This window comes from Centropristis striata, chromosome 18 (assembly GCF_030273125.1).
Source record: "Centropristis striata isolate RG_2023a ecotype Rhode Island chromosome 18, C.striata_1.0, whole genome shotgun sequence".
NCBI lineage: Eukaryota > Metazoa > Chordata > Actinopteri > Perciformes > Serranidae > Centropristis > Centropristis striata.
In genome coordinates this window covers 16,509,286-16,535,506 of record NC_081534.1, presented here as the reverse complement: position 1 = coordinate 16,535,506, position 26,221 = coordinate 16,509,286, and the positions used below count along the sequence as shown (strand labels likewise).

The following is a 26,221-nucleotide window of genomic DNA, read 5'->3' as shown; positions in this document are numbered from 1 at the left end:
TAAAGTTGAAATGTTGAGAATAAAGTTGAAACTTCAAGAATAAGCTAAAAATGTTTTGTTTTGTTTTTTAAATAAAAGTCGAAATATCAAGAATATGGTCAAAATCTCAAATAGGGTTTACTCTAATAAAATGTTTGTGGGCAGTGTGTCACTATCAGTTGTTCCCCATGCTAATTTTCATATCCCATTTTTATACATTTTATAGCCCAAAATAAAAAGGCATCCAAATCCAGGCTGAGCTGTCTGATTGAGTGATCGGTGAGAGTGCCAACTTGCTCACAGATGCTGAGAAGGACCTGCATGGGCCCGTATGGTGCAGCAGGCCCTGCCCATGTCTAGAGTTACACAGTAACCCGAGAGTCTGTAGGGCGGGAGAGGCAACCCGAGGGAGGGGGCAGAGCCACAGAGGAGTGTGTGTATGTGTGTGTGCGTGTGTGTGTGATATGAGCCTGACAGAAAGAATAGGAAAGCAAATTAAAGGGGCGTGTGTGTTTTGGGAATAGGGGGACTCGAGAGTGTGAGGAGGGAGTTCCCAAAGTTTTCAAAGAGGGCGGCACACATTATACTTTTGAATGTTTTTGCAGAGCCTCGTGACACACACTTAAGATGCAGGCTCACACATGTGTTCATGAGCAGAGGTGTGCTTGACGTGCTCTCGGGCTGGTGGTGGACTTTGGAGCCGGGGGGAAAGAGAGACTGTACGGGAAGAGAAGGAAAACCTTTTGACAAGAAGGAGAGGAAGAATGGGATAGAAGCTGCAAAGGGGGAAAAAACAAAAGTTCTAGTCCAGGAGATGGACTGAAGTGATCCAAAAAAAGATAGAGAGGACTAAACAGTGGATGGACATGGGCAGAGAGAGACTCACCCGGGGATTGCTGCTGCGTTTGGGTGTCTTGCTCACCGCTGTGTGTGTGTGTGTTCATGTTTACCTGGAGACCAGTTGGCAGAGAGCACCTGCACCCCTGGGACGTCCCACCCAGGCTGGTAGTCAGAACTTGGGCCAACAAAGCAAAACCAAACCAGAAGCAGAGGAGCGGGACCGAAAGGTTAAGAGGAGAATATCTTATGTGAGAACACTTAAGAAGGACAGGAAGAGGGACGAAGACAGAGAGGACCCCTCAGCTCCGTGCTGCCCACCTGTCCACCCGCACAGAAAGGTATGTTTAATAACTGTCAGGGTTCCTAATTGCTGCGATTAAGATTCTTGTAAGGTTATCAGATCTTGCATCAGAGTAGAAGGAGACGGAGCGGCTCAATAAGGAGCTTTCAATCCCTCTCTGTGAGTCACTGGCTTAAAGCTCAGTAATCCCAGGAGGGTGATGAAGGAAGAACAGGCAGCAGAATCAATGCATGTTCAATGAGCGCCTCTGAATGCTTTGAAGCTGAAAAAGAGTTTGTCACCGGGTTTTCTGGCAGTACAAAGCTGCCTGCATTTTTTTAATTTTTTGATACATGAGACAGTTTAAACAGGTGTAAGTTTAACCCAAACTACAAACCAACAAACACTTCCTCTGATGTTTATGAGTCAAGTCAAGTAGCTGTGGTCTTTTCCAGTTATTTTGTGTCTCTTTCTGGTCATTTGATGTCTGCTTGTAATATTTTTTGTCTGTGTGGTCTTTCTATGTTTCTTTGTGGACTTTTTGTGTCTCTTTATGGTAATTTTCTGTCTTTTTGTGATACTCTTATGTCCTTGTGATAATTTTCTCTCTCTTTCTAGTTTTGTTTGTTTCTTTGGGTCACTTTTTCTCTTTATGGTAATTTTCTGTCTTTTTGTGATAGTCTTTTTGTTGACATTTTGTATTTTTTGTGGACTTTTTATGCCTCCTCCTGGTCATTTGATTTGATTGTATTATTGTCCGTTTTGTGTATCTTTATAGTTGTTTGTGTCTCAGTGGTATTTTTGCATCTCTTTGTGGTCATTTTTTGTCTTTTTATGATAATTATATGTCCTTTTTTGTTTCTTTCTAGTCATCTCTTGTGTCTTTATGGTCATTTATTGTCTCTTTGTCATATTTTTTTTTCCTTCTAGTCATTTTATGTCTCACTGTGGATTTTTTGTTTCTCTTTGGGTCACTTAATCTCTTTGCAGCCTTTTTGTTTCTTTTTGTGATAATTTTTGTCTCTTTGTGGACATTTTGTATCTTTTTATGGACATTTGTGTCTCCTTCAGGGCGTATGATGTCTGATTGTGGTACATTTTTATCTTTTCATTGTCATTTTTTGTCTTTGTATCATATCTGATACTATTTAAACAGGTGTTAGTTTAACCCAAACTACAAACCAACAAACACTTCCTCTGATGTTTTGTGAGTCAAGTCTAACAAAGAACCATTACAATGTCTGCTGGAGCACACATAGCTATCCACATACACACACACACACACACACACACACACACACACACATACACACACACACTCCAGGGGCTTGACCCTTGACCTGTGAAGGGTGTGTTAAAGCTCCCGCTTAACCAAACTCCCACTTCCCTCTTTTCTGTGTCTCTTCATGCCTTTTATTGTGTCTCTTTGATTCATTTTAGCTATTTGCTCTAACCTCTGTTTTGTCATTTGATCTCTCCATCCATCCATCTCCCTTTTGTTGCCTTTCACTTCCATTTTCCCTCAAACCCTGCCACAATCAACACACACACACACACACACACACACACACACACACACACACACACACAACAAAAAACTCTCTTCTCATTTTCAGTCCCCTATTTCTTCCTCTCTTCTGAATTTCAAGATATGCTTGTTCGCTTTTGTCTTTAAATCTTTAATGACTCAAACCAACGAGAGGCTGAAGGAGCAACAGAGCTGGGTTTTAAATGCTGTTTAAAAATCACTGCAGGGCTATTATGGCACGTCGAGAGATGGGCACTCGTGCACCATCAATATTACATACCACCATATGCTCGCTCCCCCTGTTTCTTAACACAAAATTTGTCACATAAGATGCCCTGAAGGAGCCCTGATGAAATTTCCGTGTCATATGCTGCAGCCGTTTAACTCCCTCTCTCTTTCTCTCTACCTACACCTCTTCTTGCTCTTTCTTGCTCTAGGCTCTCATCTTTAAGATCACTGTGCCTCTTTCGCTCTGTCATGTTACCTTGTCCCCGTTCTTCGTGCACTCATCCTCCCTCGTGTTTTTTCATCCCTCCTGTCTGTCTCAATTTAAAACTTCAGTCTCACCTCCCACTTCTAACCCATATTTCTCTTAGTTTCTCTCCCTTCCTTTAACTCCTCTCTCTCTCAGCACTTACTCATGCATCGCAGATGAAATAATGGACTGGAAAGCAGGACGGTTGCTCTGCAAGGAAGATGACGCCTCCGGTGACCTTGATGAATAGAAATGAAGGGATTTGAGAAAACATTCCTATAGAAGCTCAGTTATCAGTGGGCAGGGGATAAAATAGTGCTGAAGCCATGGGCAGATTATGGGACAACAGGGCGCTGGACACAGACATGCAAAAGGCCCAAACACCTGTCTTACAGGAGCAACACACACACTTTGTTCTGCTTTTGTTTACTTTTTCTCTTTCTTGCACTTTTGCATCTTTGGATCTGGTTATCTTGTGTCTCTTTCTGGTTGTGTTACCCCTGATTTTTTTTATCTATTTATGGTATTTTGGGTCCTTGTGGTCTTTCTTTGTTTCTTTGTGGACTTTTTGTGTTTTTATCTTTATAGTTTTTTGTGTCTCAGTGGTATTTTTTACATGTCTGTGTGGTCATTGTCTGTATTCCTGTAATAATTATATGCCCTTGTGATCATTTTTGTCTCTTTCTAGACATTTTATGTGTCTTTTTGGCCATTTATTGTCTCTTCGCGATCATTTTATATCTTTGTGTTATAGTCATATTGTGCCTCATTGTGGACTTCTGGTGTCTCTTTGTGGTCACTTTATCTCTATGTGTGTTTTGTGTGTATGTGTGTTTATCTCTGTGTGTGTTTTATTTCTTTTTGTGATAATTTTTTGTCTCTTTGTGGACATTTTGTATCATTTCTTGGTCATTTTGTGTCTCTCTGTGGTCATTTTTTTTCTCTTTGTGGCATTTTTGTATTTCTTTCTAATAATTGTGTGTCACTTCATTTTGTGTTGTCTCATTAATCCATCCGTGCCTGTAGCCAATAACATGCACATGTAGATGCACTGGGGGAAAGTATCCAATCAAATTACTCATTTATTTCAAATTTTCTAGATTTTGGGTTTGTTTGGAAAAGCCAAAGCTGGTATTCAGTGAGACAAATGAGAGTCTGCTTGGCTTCTCCCAGATGACGTGTTTGGCATGCCATTTAAAAGAAATAGCATCAATTGAGGCCAAAAGTGATCAAACGGTTTGAAACACAACATTTAGTGTTATTTTGTATCCCTGTTCCCCTGCCATGAGGTTTGGCATGCTAACTATAGTTATAACTGTTTGTGCTGTCAACACATTGTGGAAAGATCTCAGTTTTATTTTAATGCAGAGGACAAACAAAAGCTGCTAGCTGCACTCAGCGCACTATTATCTATTTATGAGCTGCTGTAATCAAATCAAATCCACGCTTTGCAACGTCATCTTTGAAACGTTTGTTTCATTCCCAGGAGTCAAATCCTCTTTCATTCATCTTATTTTGTTTTACATTTGTTTCAGTTGTGAGCATAACGACTTAATGACAGTCCTCAGAAGGGAAAGTGACCACATCATAACACAATTCCCATGAAATGTATCACAGTCGTAGTATGGCCCCAGATTTATCTCTTATTGCCAAATATGGAAGCTAAAGTTGAACTTCAGGATGAGCCCAGGCCAAAAGAAACAATCTGGCTAAAACCACCAAACTTAATAAACCACCCATGAATAAAATTACAATGCTTGACAAAGGTAGAAAATATAGAAGTACTATTAAGCTTTATAGTCTATTCTTGACCTTGCCAACTAAAAAAATCTCACCTTAAGGTCCATTTAGTGGCTCTTCTGGAGCTTTCCATCGCATCACATGATCTTCATCAGCAGATGGAGTTTGCCCAGTTGTCCTGGAATTGTAAATTAAAAAAACATTCGATTTTTTGCTGAATATTAAGGAACATTCTTCTGTGTTTGGAATAATGTTCATTTATATGAGTTATATTGTTTTTGTATATAAAATAGCAGGTCATGAACCATACATTAACTCTATCTGATGAATATATGGAATTTTATCGTCTCAATGAAACATTATTCCTTTAATATAATGCATCAGTATGGTTGAGTGAGTGGAGACAATCTCTAAACTCTGAGAAATGTTGATTATGTTTGGCACCTGTTTATGGCATTATATGTATATATGGAGACACAAATAAAACTCCACAGCCGCCTTGTTACCGATGTCAAGGTGATTTCATCACATCAGTAAACACCATTTTCTCTTTCACACTCCCTGGTTGATTGATGACATTTTTAAGACATTCTAACAACTACAAGGTGACACAGCTTCACAAACACAACAACAGCTGCTCTGTTATCTTCGCAGCGGTTTGAAAATGCCACAAGTTCAGGATGCTTTAACTTTGAGGTTTTGTTTGAGCGAGATGGAAAAAAAAATCATTAAGGAAGGCATGCAAGGAACTGTAGTGGAGATAGGTGACAGTGCAGACTGTTACTGACAAATTCTTTCCCTCTTAATAAATGTGTGAGTGTGTGAGAGAGAGCGAGAGACAGCCTAAGGGTCTGTTTTAGTAATAACCAATCTAAAGGAAATCTAATCTCTTAGCTGTCAGGCATTCGCATAAATACACTCACGCACATCCTCTTTAATCATTTACCTCTCGCAGACTTTCTTCCCCGCTGGGAAAAGAGGAGAGGGATGCGTTGGTAAATTATAGACAGACATGAAATGTGTTGGGCCAAACAACAGCAGCGAGGATAATGGGAGAGAAAGAGGGAGAAGGAGAGAAAGATAGAAACAGCATGGGCTGATGACTCAGCCTCCTGACTTTAACACAGTAATAAACAGACTACTGCCCATAAGTCACAGTGACACACTCCGACGCATTTCTATCTCTCCAGCTGAAAACTACTAAAAGCTTTGGAAAAGACAAGTAGCTGCCGGCAGCTCAAAAAGTCACCAGAAGTCAGCACATGATGCCATATTCTAATTTGCATGACCGTGCCTCCTACACTCACCTGCTGCCGATGGTGGGAGAGGAAGCGCTGCTATTATCCTTTTTCGATTAGAGAAGAAAGTACTGCCAACATATATTCTGAATAATTTCTGCAAATCAGTCTAGAATAAATACATCACAACAAAGACTCCAACACTAGCAGCTGCCTGAGGATTCATTTAGGCACAGTGGTGCTAACGATGCTAACATGCTGATGTTTAGCAGGTGTAATATTATCCTAGTCTGTTAGCATGCTAATATTTGCTAATTAGCACCAGTATTGGGCTGCAATCAGGCAGAAATCTCCGTGTCTGAGCAGTGAGGCAAACCAGGAAGTGCCTTAAGCTGCATTCTACCAAAAATTCCAGCAGGGGGTGCTAAGTTTGGCTGCAAAAACATTTCTGTCCATTAATTTCAGTGCAAAATGAGAAAACTTCTCACTTGATTTATTACCTTAGAATTTTTTTTAGGACAACACTACAGTCTCAATCATTAGTAAAAAATCTTCTTCAAGACAATTTGATGTTAATAGTTCTAATAATGGCCCCATTTAGAAGAAAATAGAAGATAAAGAATCATATGATTTGGGGCGTGGCTACCTTTGATTGACAGGTCACTAACAAGGTGAGTCGTCATCAGGAGAGAAGCAGAACAATGCGTATCCACGGCAACATGTCAATAAAGTTATATAAAATGTTAGATAGAAAAAAGGAAGTTTGCCAGTTTGGTCTCAAAACTGTATTTTCAATTGATGACATCGCAGTTAATGCTCCAATTAATGTTAACATGAATTAGCAGCGTCTTCTCTCGGTCAGGATGAGGTGTAGAGAGGCGTGTAGTTAGTATCGTCAGATCCCTCTCGCTCCTCCACAGTCCAAACATGGTTTGCTCCCCGTATCGGAAACAAGATGGTGACGCGAGATGGCGATGAGTATAACGCTGAACTCGATGCTTCCAACGGTCAGTCCACAAACCAATAGATGATGTCACGGTGACTACGTCCATTATTTATATACAGTTTATGGCTGCAATGCATGAATTACTTTTTAGCACATGACTAACCCCGTGTTGATTCTATCATTTTGGGGTCAGCTTGTTTGCCATCTTATCGGTAGTTTTAATGGAGGGTTGATATCAGTTTGGTCTCTGTTTACTGGGCCAGTAGCCCCATGCTAATGTCTATAAACAGATTCTACATAAATATGCAGAATCTGTAGGCATTTGGACCATATTTTGGCATTTGAAGCGTTCTGGTTTCCATTTGTAGCCCAAGTAATATTGACTAACGGTTTGGCTTTGGTTCACTGCAGGTAAACAGTCCGTGTGTACAGCAAAAAAGGTGAGACGAGCAAATGCAATCTTTGAACCCAACGGTTGCCATCTGGTGATGATTTTGTTTACTAGTAGCTTAATTAAGATAGCTAAGCAGGCGACTTGTGAAACAGTCTGGTCAAACATGTCAACTTTCAATTCCTAGCCTCTTACAAGTTGCTAATCAGATTATAAACGATGACTGGTGCACAGAAGAGGAAGTCCTAGTATTGATAGCCATTGTCCAAATTTTCTGATGACTACCCAAGAAATACCAGCCCTTGTCCCCAGAAACTAAATTGTCGTCAGATTGATGGCCGATGGGTTCTAATTTTTGGTAATGCAGGTAAATTAGCCAAAGTTGTCTTATTCTTATGTTGTGTTTTCTTAGATGGTGTGCTAAAGTTATGTTAGGTAATGATATTTTCAGGAATCATCTAGTTAAGCGGCACTAATTGGGCTAAAATTAACCTTAGTTAGACCATCATCTTGTTTTCTATTTCTCTTAAATTGTTGATTATGCTTGATGAAAAGTCAGGGGACCCCCAAAGTTATTACAATCCATTCAACAGTTGATACTGACCAACCAACAGACCTACTTTGTCATCACAGGTTTTGTTCCTCTACTGTGGTTTTTACAAGAGTGCTCTATCCCGTCCCGCTATGCAGACTTGTTGCACTATGAGTAGTGCTCGGTTTTTTTGGTCCTAATATTTCCATCAAGCACTGAGGTGTCTAAGTTTTATCTTTGCATCTTACAGCTCATTTGCAATGAGATATCTGTTTATCTACCATATACATTCCACATTGGACAACACTTCACTTCTGTCTACTCGGTATATACAACTATTGCAGCTTTTGGCTTTCTTGGGAGAGGTTTTGGTTTTATTGCTCCTCCTGAGGTTTCTCCCAATTACCTTGTCCTGCTAAAGGGTCTGGTGAGTTTCTCCTTATCCTAACGAAGAGTCTGGCTGCTTTATGCACAAGAGATGGTAATGCCCTCTGAGACAAACTTGGCCAATGTGACTAGACCAAGGACCATTACCCCAGAATCCTTGTGTTGCTTTAATGTAATGCAACTTCCTGCCTCCCTTCTAAGATCATTCAAGTGGCTGTAGCTGTTACAACAAGGTGATGCTGAGTAACTTAAACCTCCAATTTAGAAAGCATCTAATCATATTAAGAGACCTAATGAACCAAAACACAGCCATTACATGGTTGGGTTATTGTTTGGTTCTGCATCAGCACAGCACATGATGCACTCAGACTCTCAAAGAGCAGTTAAACAAATATAGCAACAACAGGAAGTGTCTTGACCCAGCAGTGAACTGCAACAAGTGTCTCATTACTCCTCATATAGTCAAACAACTTTAAAGTCTGCAACACAGTCCTGGAAGAAGAAATTAGTTGTGAGAATGACACCTCAAATGGGCTTTTCTCAAATTTAAGACAGCACGTTCCCATAAGTCCAACTGCTTCCTGTCAGAAAACAAAAATATTGATATCCACTGCTGTATCTTCTCCCTGCTCCAATACTGCAATTATTTTTCTCTTGCTTTACTGAAGACAATATGTTTAAATAGCGGCTTGGAAGCAATTCATTCTTTATTCTTCTCTTAAGTCTCTCCTCCCATCACCTACAACTGAAAGAAACCAAACACAAACATCTCCAAATTAGTGTTGAAGTGTTTTATTAATGATAAACTGCTACATGCCCGTTCATTGCATATTCTCTTTGCCTGCTCTACACAGCATCCCATTTCACAGTGACAGTACACTGTCACTGTGTGAGCGCTGCAGTGCTTTTCTACAGGAATTGTGGCCCAGCATCACTCAGAGATAGGCCAGCTGTCATTTACACGGTATTCACATGTCACAAATGCTCAACCTCAACACACAACAGAGAAGCAAAGTGGATCCTTTCAGAGAAGCTTACCAATTTTATAAGATTTTATAACATGAAACACTGAACCAGCCCACTGAAATGATCATCCCGTGATGAAAAGGTAATCTGTGCAACCCCGTGAAATAACTGATCTTTTTATCTTGCTTTACAGAGCCACACAGAGGGAGATAGCATCTGTTAGCCGAGCCTATCAGTTTTCTCTATTATCTTGTTGATGTTGGCAACAATGACAGATTGTCAGAAATGCAAACTAGTTGTTCGTATTTGTTCACTAAGAGGCAAGACAATGGAAATGAAAAGAATCCAGCAGAGGGGAATTAAATAAACACAGTTATGGCCTTTGAGTTGACTCTAATTCACTCTGTTCTGATAAAACAGAATACTTTTGATTGCGTTAATTGATTCCGCCAAAAACCAGCAATAAGCCAGAACAGCCTGCACTTTAATTCAAATTATTTCTTTTAATTAGATGGGACACAAGTTCATTTATCCGCGAGGCAAGTATTAATTACTTTTGTTCAAATAGGCATCAGTGTGATTCCAAATGAATACTTTGCTCCCGAACGTTGATTAGTTCAGTGTTGGGATAAAGTGAGAGCAGAAAATGCCACTTTGCGCTGTCGGCGCCAACCGCTACCAGCCAGAATTGGGCCCCCAGTGGAATTTCTAATGCAGAAACCTGGTGACCTTGGTTCTGTCTTGGAAAGCTGAAAGATCTTGGCTCAATAGAGAAGGAGAGAGAGAGAGAGAGAGAGAGAGAGTGTGTGTGAGAGAGAGGAAGAGAGAGAGAGAGAGAGGGAGGCTGTTAGTAAAGAATGAGAGAGGTTGATTTCTGTAATCCCAAAGGTGTGACTGGAGTCAGTGCTCAGGCATCTTTAACCTCCAGCTGGGGCATCTGGGGAACCAGGAAGTCACATGAAATCAACCACCGGGAAACTGACATGTCACCTCAGTCACATTCAACTCCCTTTTCCTGAGCTAAAAATGTCATCCATTATCAGCAGTTCGTAGTAGAGCTGCCCTTCTAACTTGGGTTATTTACACACTTATAATGACTGATTCTACAAAAAAAAGGCCCCATGAACAGAATATAAATTGCTCTTTTGTAGTGACATCTTATTTGTCAGTGAAGCTTGTCGTGAGTCGCTGAATTACCTAAAATGTAAATGTAAAGCTAGAAAATATTTTTGCAGCAGTGTCTTTTTCAGCCTGTTTATCTGCCATGCCCCTATATGAGTAGTTCAACATATGCTTAATTTAGAAATGTGCTTATTTGCTTTCTTTCTGAGTTAGATGATCTGTGTGTTAAATATGAAACTAGAGCTAGGAGGTAGTTAGCTTAGCTTAGCTTAGCTCAGCACCAAGACTGGAAACAAAGGGAAACAGCTTGCCTGGCTACCCTCGAGCAACTCTTAAACTTGCAAATAAACGTGTTAGATTTTGTTTGTTTTTTATCTTTACCAAAACCAAAGTGTGGAAACAACATTTTGTGATTTTACAAGAGGATTGTGTGTCAAAATACTTTTTTGGCTGAGAGTGGAGACATCCTGGAGTCTGACTGAAACATCACAAGATACTTAGGTACTTCAAAGGGGCTGATAGGTGGAATTGTCGGGGCTTTTTACCCTTTGAGAAAGCCTGGCTAGCTTTTTTCTCCCAATGACTCCAAGTTCATTTTTAACAGACCAATGAGAGAGTGGTATTAATCTTCTTGTCTGATTCTTGGCAGGAACATAAACGAGCATATTTTCCAAATGTTGAACTTCTGCTTTAAGTTTGTCTATAAATGTCACATCTGCAAAACTTTCAAAAAATCTTTTTAGCATTATTTTGTAGCCAACAACAGGAACAAAAATAATCAGCTTGTACTTAAGGATAACAGGAACATTAGTAGCAGCTTACATGCACATAGTAAAGGTTAATAACTCAAGGCAAATGAAATCCGAGCAGAAAAATACATGTTTTTAGACATGCGGGCCCTTTGATCTCCTACATTTTTTAATGATATAAAAGCAGTGACATCACACCACCCCTTATGCACACGCCAGCCACCCTGGAGAAGTAAACATCTCGACACAGGCACACAGCTTTACTCGCTTGATGCAAGATTAGTATCCCAGTCCAACTAAAGAAAACAGGCTGGCCTGGAATTTCTGCCAAGTTATGGGGGGAAGGAAGCACAAAGAGACCTTTCAGATGATCAATCACCCCCTCTTGGCAAGGTTTACAGAAATATGACTATTTAATCACCTCGAGCAAGCGTTTACACACTTTTTAAACAAGAGAAAAAGCCGAGAGTGTATCTGGAGCTGGGGAGATAAAAGTACTTTTCTTGTGTCATAAGTAGGAACATTATGGATCAGAATCTGTTTCTTAAAACTCTGGCTGTGAAACTTGGTTGAGAAAAAGGGCTGAGGGCTGAGCTAAGACCTTAAAGCCTCTGATTGCAACTTTTCTATGTAGATCCATAGAAACCCTGCCTCAAACCAGATGATCAAAACCACATGTTGCAGAAGGGAAAACACTCAAAGCTCTTTATGTTATCGACTGAATAAACAGTGGGCCTGTTGTGTGTGCTAACTGGTATCGGACAAAGACTCCCACTGGAGGGGGAAAAGTCAGTGTCAAACTGTCAAGTCAGGAGTCTTAATCGCACAATACTCCCCTCAGACATGGACGCCTTGTCTGGAACATTCCAGAAAGTTCTCAGTCTCCCTCCAGCTGATATGAATGAGTGCATTGACCTCTGAAATGGGACGCCCTCGCTCCCATCTTTGCCACTCATATTGCCGCACACAGATTCCCCATGAATACCTGCTTCCAGGTTAATTGTACTTTGTGTGTCGCTAAAAAGCCTAAGGTTTGTTTGTGTAGCGGAAACCCATTTCAGTAGCATTGGACATGCACCTTAGTGGCCTATGTTTGGTTACAAAGACAACAGAGACCACTTAGTCCCAAAAGAGCACTGGTGGAAGGCAGCCACCCTCCTTGGTGCCCCCCAAATTTGAAAAAAAAAAAAAAAAAAACACAGCAAAAGCCCCCTTTTGATGCCCCAATGGTGGATAACAATATATGCAGTTCACTCTAGGGTGACCTTCTGTGAAGAAGACGAGATGCAGTGCCCTCTAGGGTGCGCTTCAGAATAAAAAGTCTTTCAGTGAAGAAAACTGGATTCAGTGCCCTCTAGGGTACCCTTACAGTGAAGAAAAATGGATGCAGTACCTTAGTGGGTGCCCTTCAATGGGGAAAACTGATGCAGCATCTTTTAAAGGGAAAAAAACCCAATGAAGTAACTCTAGGGTTGCCCTAAAATTGAGAAAACCTCATGCAGTAGCAAAGTCTGCCCTACATGCTAGAAAATGTTTTGGATGCTGGTGCCCCAATGCATGCAGCTGGTGCCCTTTTTTTTAGATTTTTTCCCCCAGCCCCTCAGACAACCTGAGTCCAGCACTGACAGAGAGGGGCCAGTGAACCTCAAGAACAATTGTTAAAAGAGCTAAATGATGCTCTAAATGATGTTTAAAATACTTTGGTGGGGAAATTTCTGTCTCTCACTCTCGTCCTATAACTTCAGTAAGTATTTGATGGATGATACTGAGTGATAATGGGAATGGAAACCATATGGGGCGGAAGGCACAGAGAAGGGATATGAAATTAGAAACACAAACACAAGCTGAGTGCTCGTGGAGACACTACTGCTCAGTAACAATGTTGGCAGGACTCTAATCTCACAAAACAACCATAAACATAGACAATTATGCTATGACAAGACTAGAATATACAGCCCCCTCCTTGCCATCTCTTTCAATTCCTTTCCATTTTCATATCCAGTAATCATTATGTGCAAGAAACAAACAGACAAATTGGCAAAAAAAGTAAAATGATGAGCCGAGAGAGAAAATTACCGCCTGTCTTTGTCCATCTCGCTGTCACTCTCTCTGTTTTTCCAGCTCCATCTCAGGAAGTAAATGTCATATGGTGCTCAGCGGGCTCCCTCTGCTCTTCCCAACTAGACATCAAACACGGATCTCATATCTGGGATATTGTCCAGGAAGACAGGCGCGCACTTGCATAGACTGACTCACACACTCAAAGACACACACATGCAGGTTTAAAATGCAAGCCTGCTAACAATAAGCCCCCGTCTGTCTGTTGAGAAGCCAGCCAAGAAGGCCCAGATTCAAACACGGTGTGATCAAATCAGACAACAACGTGTCATCAGCCGCATTGTCAATCAACTTTTGTCCATGCTGCATCTCCTATACGACCATTTCAATTCATGCCGTGATGAATAGGAGCAACTGTATATGCCTGGATGTATTTATGAATGCATGCATGAGTGAGGTCGTGTGAATGGAAAGGAACTGCGTTTCCAAGGCAACAGCCAGACTTATAGATATTGGAGTTGACGGTCATGACAAGTCAAAGGACTATAATGTTTGTATAGGTATCTGTGAATACATACGTGTGTGTGTGTGTGTGTGTGTGTGTGTGTGTGTGTGTGTGTGTGTGTGTGTGTGTGTGTGTGTGTGTGTGTGTGTGTGTGATAAGAGCATCTGTTGGTTGTTGTTAACCAGAGACCACACATCACATTGCTGATAGAAATCTATCAAACCAAACCACATCCAGTTGCCTCTCCTCTTAAAACCACACACAGAATAGAGCAGTATTTGGTATATTTTACAAGATCATTAACCATTGTAATTTCCCACTGTGGCTTTGTATTAGATTATGTTTGCAGCAGCAAAGATTCACAGATAACGTGTGTTGTTGTACTATCAGCTACATGCATACCGTAGTTGTAATACCTGCTTTATATCAGTGAATCTCAGAGTGAGGTCTGTGGCACTTTGCCAACGTGTCCCCTAAAGGTTTTCAGATCTATTCATTTAAATGATCATGACATAAACTTATTTAGTTATTTGCCAAAAGGCTTCACCGTTCACAAATAATAACTTACATTTTAAATCGACACTTTGCCCATAAAGTTGGAATAATTTTGTTTTCAGACACAATCCTCTGTTAATTTAGGTTTCCTTTTCATTGTGATATGGAAGAGATTGATTGGAAGAGATTGGTTATTAAAGTTTTGAGAAGATATACACTTTATCTGTCAAGAATAAACCACACTGTCACAATCATTTCATGGAGAGAGGTAAAAAATATATATATATTTTATTCCAACTATATGGGCGACCATGTATGATAGGTCATAGATTATGCTCTGGTCTAACAAATCCATAACAATAGAATCTGCAAAAATGTTCAATATCGGTTTAATATCTTTCTGTCTTTCTCAATGCTTGTGCTGAATGTGGGAAGTGCCAAGTGGAGTCAACCACACACACTTTTTTGCTATTGGCTAATACTGTAACTTTGCAGGTCAAATTTTACCAAAGTTAAAATTGACACAATGCAAAGATGCAAATTTGTGTTGCTACCGTAAGCAAATGTTTTGTTTTCCTTAGCTCGCATAAAATGGAAGTGTAGAAGAATGTGTAGCCAAATATCTGCCAACATTAATTTTGCATGTGTGACCGTGCCCTAAAACATTTCTCTTTTGTTGTTTCACTATAGAAGTGTAAAAAAATATGCTACATTAAATTATTCCAAAGGATCACTGCACAGCCTTGCTACTGAATGCATTTTTATCACACACTTCTGCTGCTTGCTTTACAAATGGCTGTCTTCGTTTACCCTTACCCAGTGCTGGAAATGGGCAGCAATCACAACAACATAAGAGCTGGAAGTGGTTTAATTTGTGCCATTGACTGGAGCAGCACTGATTGCTTTGCTTGTATTTTTTGAAAATTTTTCCGTCAGTTTTCTAAAAGGTTTGTCCTTGCCACTTAAAGAAAACTGTCGAATCCTTTTATGCTGCAGTTATCTGATAAATGTATCTTTTATTAAACTCATAATGTGTCCTCATATCTGTCTTTTAGTCATCAGTAACGCTACTTCTTATGCACCGATATGGTTCTCTTGGTCCGGCCCAGTACATTTTTGGATGTTTGTAACGATGGGGGGTGGAAAAACAGGAAATTGAAAATGCTTTGCACTGGCAAGATGGTTAAACACTGCTCACAGATCAGCTTTGATTTAAGATAGATGAACACAAAATGAGGCTGCCGTGCTGGCGATGCTGCAGAGTGCTGTGCGAGAATGGGCTCGCGCTGGTTTTCGATCAGCTTTGATTTACGGCACGTGGGCAGATAGTGCTGCTGCCAAGTAGTGTATCGGGATGAGGAATGAGTGTGTGTGTGTGGTGTAATGTAACACAGTGTCGGGCGCATGATTGCAAAACCCCAAAGTCAAACAGGTTAATTCAGCTGTGCTTCTGTACAATTTCTGTCATTTTCCAACTCTTTCTTTCTAAATACATACCAGATGTGGATTTGTTAGATTCCTCCTAAAAAGGAAAAACAAGTAGAGAGAGAAGAACAATCTCTTCATCCTCCATCTCCACCATCTGTGCCTCAGCCTCCAATTTCTCCTTCTCTTCCTCACACCAACACTTAACTTCCGCCCTCCCCTCGCTCACGTCTCTCTCCACTCCTCCACAGGCTTCTTCCACAGCATCACTCTGCCTTTGAGACTGGGGCTAAACTCTTCTGAGATTACCGCCTTTATTAAAAAAGATCAGCGTAATCCTCCGCTTTAATTCTGTTATACCCTCTCTGTCTCTCCCTGTACTCTGGCAGCGAGCTGGGATTGGCAGCTGAGCCCCGGCCTGCCAGAGGAATAGAGATGACACTGCAGGAAGTGGAGACAGCTGGGTCTGGTCCGACTGCCAGTCTCCCCCATCTACCAGATTAGGCAGAACGATAGAGCTTAGTCAGGCTGGATCTTTGTGATTATCCTCTATGTATCATACAGTCATGCTGTCAGTACCAGTCCTTTCAGTATATTCTTATTATTATGCTTTTGATATAATCATTCTCAATATTTGGTCACAATATGCTTACAATACAAAGAAAGCATTTACTTTTGCTGCTCTTAATACCAAGAATGTATTTTGATCTGACCATTTAACGGTAATTTAAAGGGACAGTTTGGATTTTTTTAAGTGAGGTGTATGAGGTACTTACCCACAGTTGATGTATTACCTGTAGTAGAGGAGCAGGAAACATTGTATAGGTTATCCCCAATTATCTGTGCGCTATGTTAACAATATGCCCACTGATTTTTGTTGCCGTTTCATTTGGCACTACTTTTTCTCAACCGTAGAACTTCCATGTTCCTACACATAAGCGTACTAATATACTTGCCGCACAGCTGTTTTGGTCAGAATCCAGTCGCTAGTTTTTGTAAGTGACAACAAACAATACGAGAAAATAAAAAATGAGTGATTATGACAGTGACCATTAAATGTCGTTTAATATGAAGCGGAATATACTGAAGAATAACTTTTGAGAGGGGAAACTTCTGTGGAACCTAGACCCTAAGATGAAGCCCAGCCCAAGCTAAAATTGCAAAAAAAAAATCAGAACTATCCCTTTAATGGTAAGGTCCAACCACCATTACATTAAACCTATCTGATTTTCTATTTATTTCTTATTGACAGCAAATTTCATAAAAAGACTAAAACCACAAATAAATTGATCCTACTAGCAAGTATTGTCTGTGTCACCAACGCCCAGTACATCTAATACCATAGAGCCCCATTGTCCAAAAACTTATTTTTGTTACACCTAACCATATGCTTTTTGTCCCTAACTTTAGGCAGGTAGTTTTTAAAGATTTTTTTTCTTTTTTGTGGTATTTTTCATGCTTTATTGGATAGTGACAGAGAAAATGGAATTGGGAGGGGTGACATTGGAACCTGGGTCTGCTACATCAAGGACTCAGCCTTAGTGGTATGCACTATACTAGTGAGCAACCAGGACGCCCCAGTCAAGTAGTTTTGTTGCCTAAACCTAAACAAACTGTGACCGTTTCACAATGCTAACAACATGTTATGTTTAGGTACGAGGACATGTTGATATCTTTCCAGTGGTAGGGGCACGAGTTTTGAAAATCTTCCTATGAGTCGTATTTCAGGGATGTACCGTTATCACTATAGTGAACCAAATGTGTATCAGTCCACAGCTGAAAGTAGTCCCAGACAAATGCATGATTTAGTTCTGCTTCACTAACAGGTACTAAAAATTGCAGAGCCCAGCCATTTCAGGAGATTAATGGACCTGATTTTAATCAATTAAAAGTACATATTTATTTACCACTTTATGCATTTACATCTTCAGTAGGAACAAATGGCATTTGGGCTGACTGCCACAGACAGAGTAGGGAAGTTGGCAAGTATTGGCAGACACATAAACACAATGTTTGCTCCGGTCTTTTCATGAGCTTTGTTAACAGTAAGAAAAGCTGGAAGGGGATCATAATCAAGCACGGTTTATAACAGCAACAGCTGGTTAGTTAACAAACACAATATCAGCCCTTGAACAAAGCATGAGTACTGATGAATACTGACTGAACAAAGAAAAGGACATAACCTTAATAATTCTACCTGTAAACACAGATCATTGTATTATTCCACATCTCATTATCTCAACTTAACAGTAACATTTAATCATAAACAGCCTGTCAGTCACCAACAATAAGTGTCATTTTCCACCAGAAATGAATCTTCTGTTAACATAAACATTACCACTACCTTCTTCATCTTCTGTGATGGGCGACTATCACAACGATAATCGAATGATTATCATCTAGAGCCTAATAAACCTCTCAAATGAGGATAATAGAAAAACAGAGGGATGAAAAGAGCAATGAAAGCAAGATGAATGATTTGTGGCAGGCAGAACGATAACCTTATATTAATCAGCGTGGCGATGTGTGTGATCTCAGGCCCATGTTAAGTAGGTTATACCATTCACCATCCATTATCATGCCATTATATTAACACACATGATCCAACTGCTTCATATCTTACTGTAGTAACATTATAATGTGCTGTGTGCAGATAATTCCTTCTATGTGGTTTATTTAGCTAGTTGGTTACATTTCTTTCCCATGAGATACTTATTTTTAACCAGTTGGTAGGGTCAGTATCGTCATGTAATGGAAATCAAATGTCATTACCAGTTTTGTCACAGGGTCAAGACAGTAGTTATAAATGAAGCATCTGAATTAATTGCTTCCACCCACTGGCTCACTGGTTGTCTCTTCTCTTCTATGTTTATTTTTTTTCTTGTAAAGTAAGTGTTATTATGTCTCTCTGCAGTCAGTCAGATCAGTCACATGATCAGACCCATAATCCAAGTATTTATGGACTGGTGCAACAGATCTTTTTTTTGATCCAAAACTAAAGAAATTCTAATATCACCAAAACTAAACCAGCCTTTCAAACATCATATATATTATACATCATCAAGTGATGCAATGGTTCAGACCCACAAATACACAGTTGCCCATAAAGTTTGAATACAATTTTTTACCTCTTTCCATGAAATGATTGTGACAATGGGGTTTATTTTTGACAGATAAAGTGTGGATCTTCATTAGTCCAAATTAATCATTTATCATTTTTTTCCCAAACCCTAATATCACAATGAAAATCAAACCACAATTAATAGAGGATTGTGTCTGAAAACATAATTATTACAACTTTATGGGTGACCGTGTACTTGGAAATCTTATTGGAAAGCAGATTGAGATTTAATGAAAATACAGATGTCATTGTGAAAAAAGCTCAGCAGCGCCTCTACTGCATATGCATCTGACCAGATAGGAGAATATTGTCATTTTATCCTTCTTTTATCAAAAGTATTTTCACATCCCTTTGCCAAAAGGACAAGAACTGTTAAGCTTAGTTCTAAAACTATTAGCAAACTCCATGAAGATCCTTCGTACAGTAAAATACTGAGCAAGTCCTATTCAAATATCAAGATTATCTCTGACTATTTTAGACTGCTGCTATAGGGAATGTGTTTTAGATTACCAATACGAGGAAATGGCCAGTTTAACTTGTGTCACTTTTACACTTGAGCTGCATAGATATTTTTGCTGATAAGTGTGTATCTCTTTCTAATACATTTGTCATATTTCTTTTGTATTTTTAGATTGTGTTTTATGACTGTAATTTAGCTGTCTATTAGTACTTCTTTAAATGTTTGTTTGCCTTAAATTTCCCAGGTAATTGTTCATTTTTATCAAATATTACCTACGGGATGAAATATCCAATAACTGTTCACCTGTCTGTCATTGCACTAATATAACTGTTTTTTTCCCCTCAAAAAATACTGTGAATTTGCGTTTGCTTTTGACATAATGATAGAGTTTTGTTTTAAAAGCAAAAAAGCTCTTCATCTTGTTATGAATGTTGCACCAAAGCTCGGAGCATCACAATAAAAACGCTGGATCTTTATTTATTTCTCCCTGAATCACATTAGCACAGCCCTGTGGTGCACAAATCTCTGATACCGTCTCTCACCTGTGTTCCCCCGCTCCTAGAAATCAGAGGGAGGTTAATGCGAATCAGCCACCTGCTGTTTCATTAAACCACAAACTCTCTTGTCCATCACATGTCTCGACCTTCATTTGGCACAGAGGTACTGTTGAGTTTTCACCCTAGCTGTCAGGAAAATATAGCCTGTCAAAGAACGTTTCCTAACTTTCAAGACACTCCGCAGTGTTAAAATAATATTCCACACGCTGTTGAACTGAAAGCTTTGACCCCTTGACTGCACAGCTTGGTGGGATTTTTCTGAAGCGTCTGGACTCTGCTGAGAGAGATCGCAAAAAAGAAATGAGCAGCAGGTCTGACTCAGCCACCCTGGCACCTCACCAACACACAGGGCCGACTTGGCAGCGATCCGTCTGCGGCCTTATGGTTTCCAAATGGGCAGACACAGCTCACCTGTGGCTGGCTCCTCCGTGACATTTGATACACCAGCGACAATTTGTTTACTCAAGCACTGATTGTGCCGTATCCTCTGAGACTCTCTGACCGCACAGTCATCGATTGTTACATATCGACTTTTCTTATTCTTTGGCATGAATCCGTATACAGCTGACTCTTCCTTTACAGTGAGGTACATTTCCTCCTCAGTTTTCAAGCTCATCTCCCTCCCTCCCTCCCTCTCCTCCTTCCTTCTTCTCACCTGCCTCCATTGTTCTGGCAGACACTCTTCTCTTGTTTTTATCCAGTCATCTCTTGTCCACCCATCCATCCTCTGCTCCCCGGGAGGATTATTCATGCTTGGCCTGGCTGCTCACACTTCTCCCACACCAGGTTGAAAAAAGCACAGATCTACGAACACACTGAGCTCTATCAAGACATGCAGAGAGAAGCCATAACAGAGTGGTCAAAAATAAGGGCAAGGATGTTAAAAAAAATGCAAAGAGAACAAACCTAATGAAAAAGAAAGGCAAGAATGTATCAGGACAAAGAAAGACTAATGGAATACAATTCAGTAAAATCTTTACTCCCAAGGTAAAATTACTTTTACTAAGGCCCCGTTTACACGAGGACGCTCGCGGGTAAACACGACAAAATATTTTATCGGAAGTGCCTTTCGTTTAGACGGTGACATCGTTTTGGGGGCTTAAAAACGCAAAAATCTGAAACCACCTTCCAAAGTGGAAAAGTTAAATCCGCTCCGCAGTAGCATGTCCGTCTACACTGCCAAGACGCAAAACTCTGCTCAGATCTGCTCACGTCACGTATGTGTTTGCGTCACATACATGCTCCAGTACAGGAAAATAAACAAACGTGGTATTATTTCCATGCGTCGGACCTTCAAGCTGCTCTGGCAGCTCTAATAAACTTACAGGAGTCTTTCCACCAAATGTACAGGATATGTAGAGATAATATTAGTGAACAGAGAAGGATCTGTAAAAACCTCTATCACATTTTGGATGCAGCAATTCGTCGGAGGCGAGCCAGACGGCTGTGAACGAGACCTGGGAGATCTAGTGGATGGTGGAGAACTTTGTGGAAGGAGTAGCTGATGAAAATGTGTGGCGTGAAAACTTCTGCATGCCCAAAGATGCTCTTATCGCTTTAAGTGATGCCGCCTGGCATGCATACAATCGAATTTCACACACTTTTGCGTCACCGTATGCACGCAGATTTCCTCCCGAAAACGCTCGTCTAAATGAGGAATAAAAAGTGAAGGCGCGACGCCACTTTTGCGTCTTCTGTTCAGACCGTCATCATGTAAACGTAGCCTGAAACTATCATTTCTTTCTTTAACAGAGAGTTATTCCAGTTGCTTCTAGTTATCACACTTTACGTAACACTTCAATTCATGTAAATTTTTTCAAGTTCAAATGACACTTCAAACCCTTTCAGATTGTCACTTTTGAACTAACAAACAAATCACATCTACTGTTCATACACAATTCACTCTAACCACATTCAGAATTTACTCAGATACAGTAATAATCTTTAGTAAATGGCTGTTATGTCTCTATTTATTGCTATTGGTGATTGAGCCTGTAGCCTTTGCATTTGCAAACAGGGTGCCTGTAGAGACAATTTTAGGGACAAATCACAAGCATAATGTTTTTTTTTACAGTCTCTACTAGCATTGCCAGTAGACAAAGAACAAACACAGAAAATGGTTATCATGACAACATTTAAAAAAAGCAAAAATGAGATCCAAAAACACACCGTTTGTTGCAAAAGGTGCCAAAGAGATAGAAACTGAGATCAGTTGACATCAGTATCACCTACGCTTCAACTCCTTACAGCACTTTCACTTCAACCTCATACAGTTTTTGCACTTTAACTTATTTCAACCCTTTTAATTTTATCCATCACTTCAACTTCCTGCAGTATTCCAGTCATTTACAATACATATATATTGCAAATTTTCCACTGTGAGCACATGTACATTTTCTTTGGGAAACTTCGTATGTCCGATGACACTGTACCAATCTTTTTCAGTTAATGCACTTGAACTCACACCAATTTCTTTCAGGACCCACACATTTCAAGCCATCTCTTGCTCTTAAACTGACATTTCAGATCCTGTCAGTCTCTGAACGTAAAACTTCGGCTTCACTTCGCCCTCACACTTAAACTGAAACTTCAAACTTCTTTCAGAAGAAATTTTACATTTTCTTTGAAAAATTTGCCCTAATGTTTGAAGCTGGACCAAATGTTGAACTCTTTTCAGCATTTCCACTTTAACTGCTTTCAGTATTCATACTTTACTACATTTTCCCCAGAAGAGTTTGCCTGTTCTTGTTCCTATTATCATCGCACCAACATAATTAATAATTTCAGTTATCAACTCTTCATGTCAAGGCAACCCCCTGAAACGCCCGTGCTGAGGATGTTGTAATATCTAATGTCACAGGATTAAAACCTAAACAGCTGAGCCTCGACAGTTCTGAGTGATGTTCTGTGTGTTTGTTATTAACACTGCTTACCTCTGCTGTCCCTGAGGCGCTGATGACTTGTTGTTGCTTGACTGAACGGGGGGCTTAACACTAATCTCATCCCTGCTAAGTGATGATTCTGCAAATAGTAATGGCTCAAAAGCATGTATAGCATATTCTACATGGACACAAGAAATATCTTTAAATGAAGAGAAAATAATTGCAGCCTTCAAGGAAAACAGACTGATTGTAAACTTGAGTTATAGGAGTCTGCAACAACTTCGAGCAAAGTCTTTAAACTATAAACCTTGGAATGCTTCCTATCCTCTCTTGGCCAAATCTACCAATATTTCCTTGTATGTGTATGCATGAGTATGAGTGTGCCTTCAACCCTCACTCTGTCCTTTCCTTCTCCACACTGCAATGTCCCGGTGAGTCCATTGTCCCAGATATCTGCCCTCTGATCAGCAGTCCTGTCCCAGCCTGCACTAGGCTGATCTATGGGGCCTGATAGCTGAGCTTTGCAGGGAGGACTCGGTAAGGAGATGAAAAGGGCAGCTTGGAGACAGAGAGCTCAGGGAACTCTCAGAGTCCCAGGGATGCAGAAAGTATATGGTTGAAGTTATTTGTCTACTTGTAAATAACAGACTCCCAGAGTGACACGCAGTCTCTCTGTACCTATAAAACTCTGCTGGCCTCACTACTGCATTTTTACAGCAATGTTGTTTGGAACTGGCATTTTTGTTCTTTGTTTGTCAGGGGTTGTTTGTCAGATAGTGGCCTTTGCAAGAGAGTTTTTCTGCTATGAGAGCTGAATCAAAATTTTATGGAGAAATTGAACCAGAAAGTCTCTAAATGGAGGCTTTGCCTTAGGTAAAAATCATTAGTTTTTGTTACAAAATAACTACAGATTTTGCACAGCCCTGTAGCAGATTAATGATGACATATAATTAAGTATCTATTAAATTCTATAATCATTGTTTTGATTGAGCCCTCTGTTGTGTGCACTGTAAAAGATTTCAGTGTAAATTTACAGTAATTCATTTATGAATTTGTAATATAATTTAATTATTTTTAGGTTTCTTATTGTATTTTAGAAACAGTATATTACTAGAATAAATTTGCTGTATTATTGGAAATTAACAACACAATACTGTTCACAGTTTTGTCAGTAAATTACTGAATATTTACGCGACACCGTGAAACCGTTCTGTGTAAATGCATAGTAAATTCCTGCAAATTATTCTCTAAATGGGCTGTAATCACATATTTTTCTCCCAGATTGCACTGTAAAATAAGGTAAGACACTGTATGATACAGTAGAATACTGTTCAGATTTCACTGTAAATTTACATCTAAGCTTTACAGTGTGGTAAGAGATAGCAAGAGCATTAAGTTGAGATGTTTTGTTTAAAGGTGCGTATGTAGCCTGTTGTATATGTGACGGGCAAATCCGGAAAATCAAAAAGCAGAAAACAAAAGCTATAGACTGAAACCCACCCATGGACATCTATCACCCTATTTGTCCTGCATGGTAATTATGCTGATCATGCTTCATGGGTGCAATTATTTTAAACCGAGACACTGAAGAGAGAGAGGAGGCAGTGGAAGACTGACAGAGAGACGAAACAATAAAAGAGAGAGAGAAATGAGACACAGTGCCAGAAGAGGAAAGAGAGAAAAGGAAACAGAGGGATGACATTATAGAGAGAGAGGAGGGGAAGAATTGAGGCACGGCGAGCATTCAGATGTTTTGACACGCCGCAAATCGATTAAAGGCTGAATGCCAAACAGTGAATAGTGTTGCGTGGATCCTGCTCTGCAGCCATTAAAGGGACAGCTGATTCCCAGTGTTGGCAGGTCCAGGATCAGCATCACTGGAGGAGGAAATGACACACATGGTGCTGCCATAGATAATGTATTAGCAGAGTGCTGTGGGTGTATATGCAACCCATATGCAGTAAGTGCATATTTATGAGTGTGTGTTTAAACATGTGCATTGAAGAAGAAAGGACAGACCTATCATAGAAAATGCATTAGTAGATAACATATGCATGGTTTAAAATCTATAGTGCAGGCACATAGGTGTACTTGAAAGTGCCCATAAGGGAGTGTGTAAAAGTGTCCTTGTGTGTGTACATCTATAGGCTTATATAAGTCCACATACCTGTCTATAGTTGGGACATATTGGCAGCATGTTTAATGTAGTATGTAAGGTTATGTTGTGTGCACTGAGTTATTACAACAATGGAATATGAAAATTGATCTAACCAAGATCTTAAGTTACAAATCATACCATTGACATAGAATAGGAGGAGACTGTTCACCATGGTCATTTTGGCTGGGCGATATGTCCAAATATTCTATCCCAAAATAGGTAATTTCATATCTTGATAACAATGTCACGATATGGCATGTATTCTGGAAATTCACTGAATAAATATTCTAAATGAAATAACCACATGGTAAATCTTATTTTTGTACACTCCAACATGCGATTAAATATTGCCATATTGCTGGTTTGTCAACATCATGATAGAAACAACATAGAAAAACATATTCATTAGACTTATTTATATGGTTTATATATATTATATGGTTTAGCTAGCTAGCGTGGCTGTCCACTCTTCTCCTGGCAAGATCCAGCAATGGCACTGGCCAACAGCCCAATCAATTTCTGTTACCAGTGTAGCATGAAAGCATGGTTTAATTAGAGGTCTAGCTAGCTAACTGGCAGATGACTGGCTAGTTAGCTTGATAGAGTGCTAATTCCACCGTGTGGTCACTCATTTGGTGATAGCAATGTGCTTTCCTATGCTGTGAGTCTTATTGTAGCTGGCTCTCCATGTTTTGTACTACTCTGCTGCTCATCTAGTCATTACCGCAAAACCTCGCCTCAGTGAATCAGCAAATCCGTTCATACAAATACAGTCATTTGCAATTGCAATGGTTCAGATAAAAATGGGCCCTGTTCCGACCATCCTGCTATATTGATTTGAATGGGAATGTTCATTCTACTCTTATTGTATTTCTATTAATCACACAAAGCCACTTTAGTTGAGGTCAACAGTGTGATTGTAAAGCAAAGCAAAGTGTCTGAGCGATGACGCCCATCGTGTTGAGCCTGCAGTTGCAAAGCTAAACTGGAGGGCATAACTGTACGTCGAGGGGATGAAAAGGAGGCATGGAAACATGGGTGTGAATTCCAAGACAAGATTATTTTCCTAAACAGACCTGATGTCACCATAGTGCCCTTTGCAGATTGTTAACCAGATGTGCCCACAGCGTCGAACAAACCCGAACATGATCTTGTTCGCTTAGCCAAAAATTATCTGTGCATAACTATGGAAGATCTGAAAATAAACTGCAGTGCCCATAAAACACTGATGAAGGCAGGAGCGTCCCGGGCAGGAAGACACTCTATCGTGAAATCACCCAGGATAATTTATACAGGGGCTGCTAATGAACATTTGCCATGGTGTTTGACCCAAGAAATGATGCATCATCGCAGTTCTGTCCCTCTTTTTTCTTTTCTCTCCATCTCA

At 40.0% G+C, this 26,221-nt stretch overlaps 1 protein-coding gene across 1 annotated transcript in view; it reads left to right on the top strand.

Annotated features, from left to right (window-relative positions):
- The first annotated feature begins 619 nt into the window (after positions 1-619).
- The window catches only part of mettl24 (methyltransferase like 24), a 50,252-nt gene continuing 24,650 nt past the window's right edge, over positions 620-26,221 (top strand). The window contains exon 1 of the mRNA XM_059355760.1: positions 620-1,157. Within this exon, the coding sequence (XP_059211743.1) occupies positions 840-1,157 (318 nt within the window). The 5' untranslated portion in view covers positions 620-839. The remainder of the gene's footprint in view (positions 1,158-26,221) is intronic.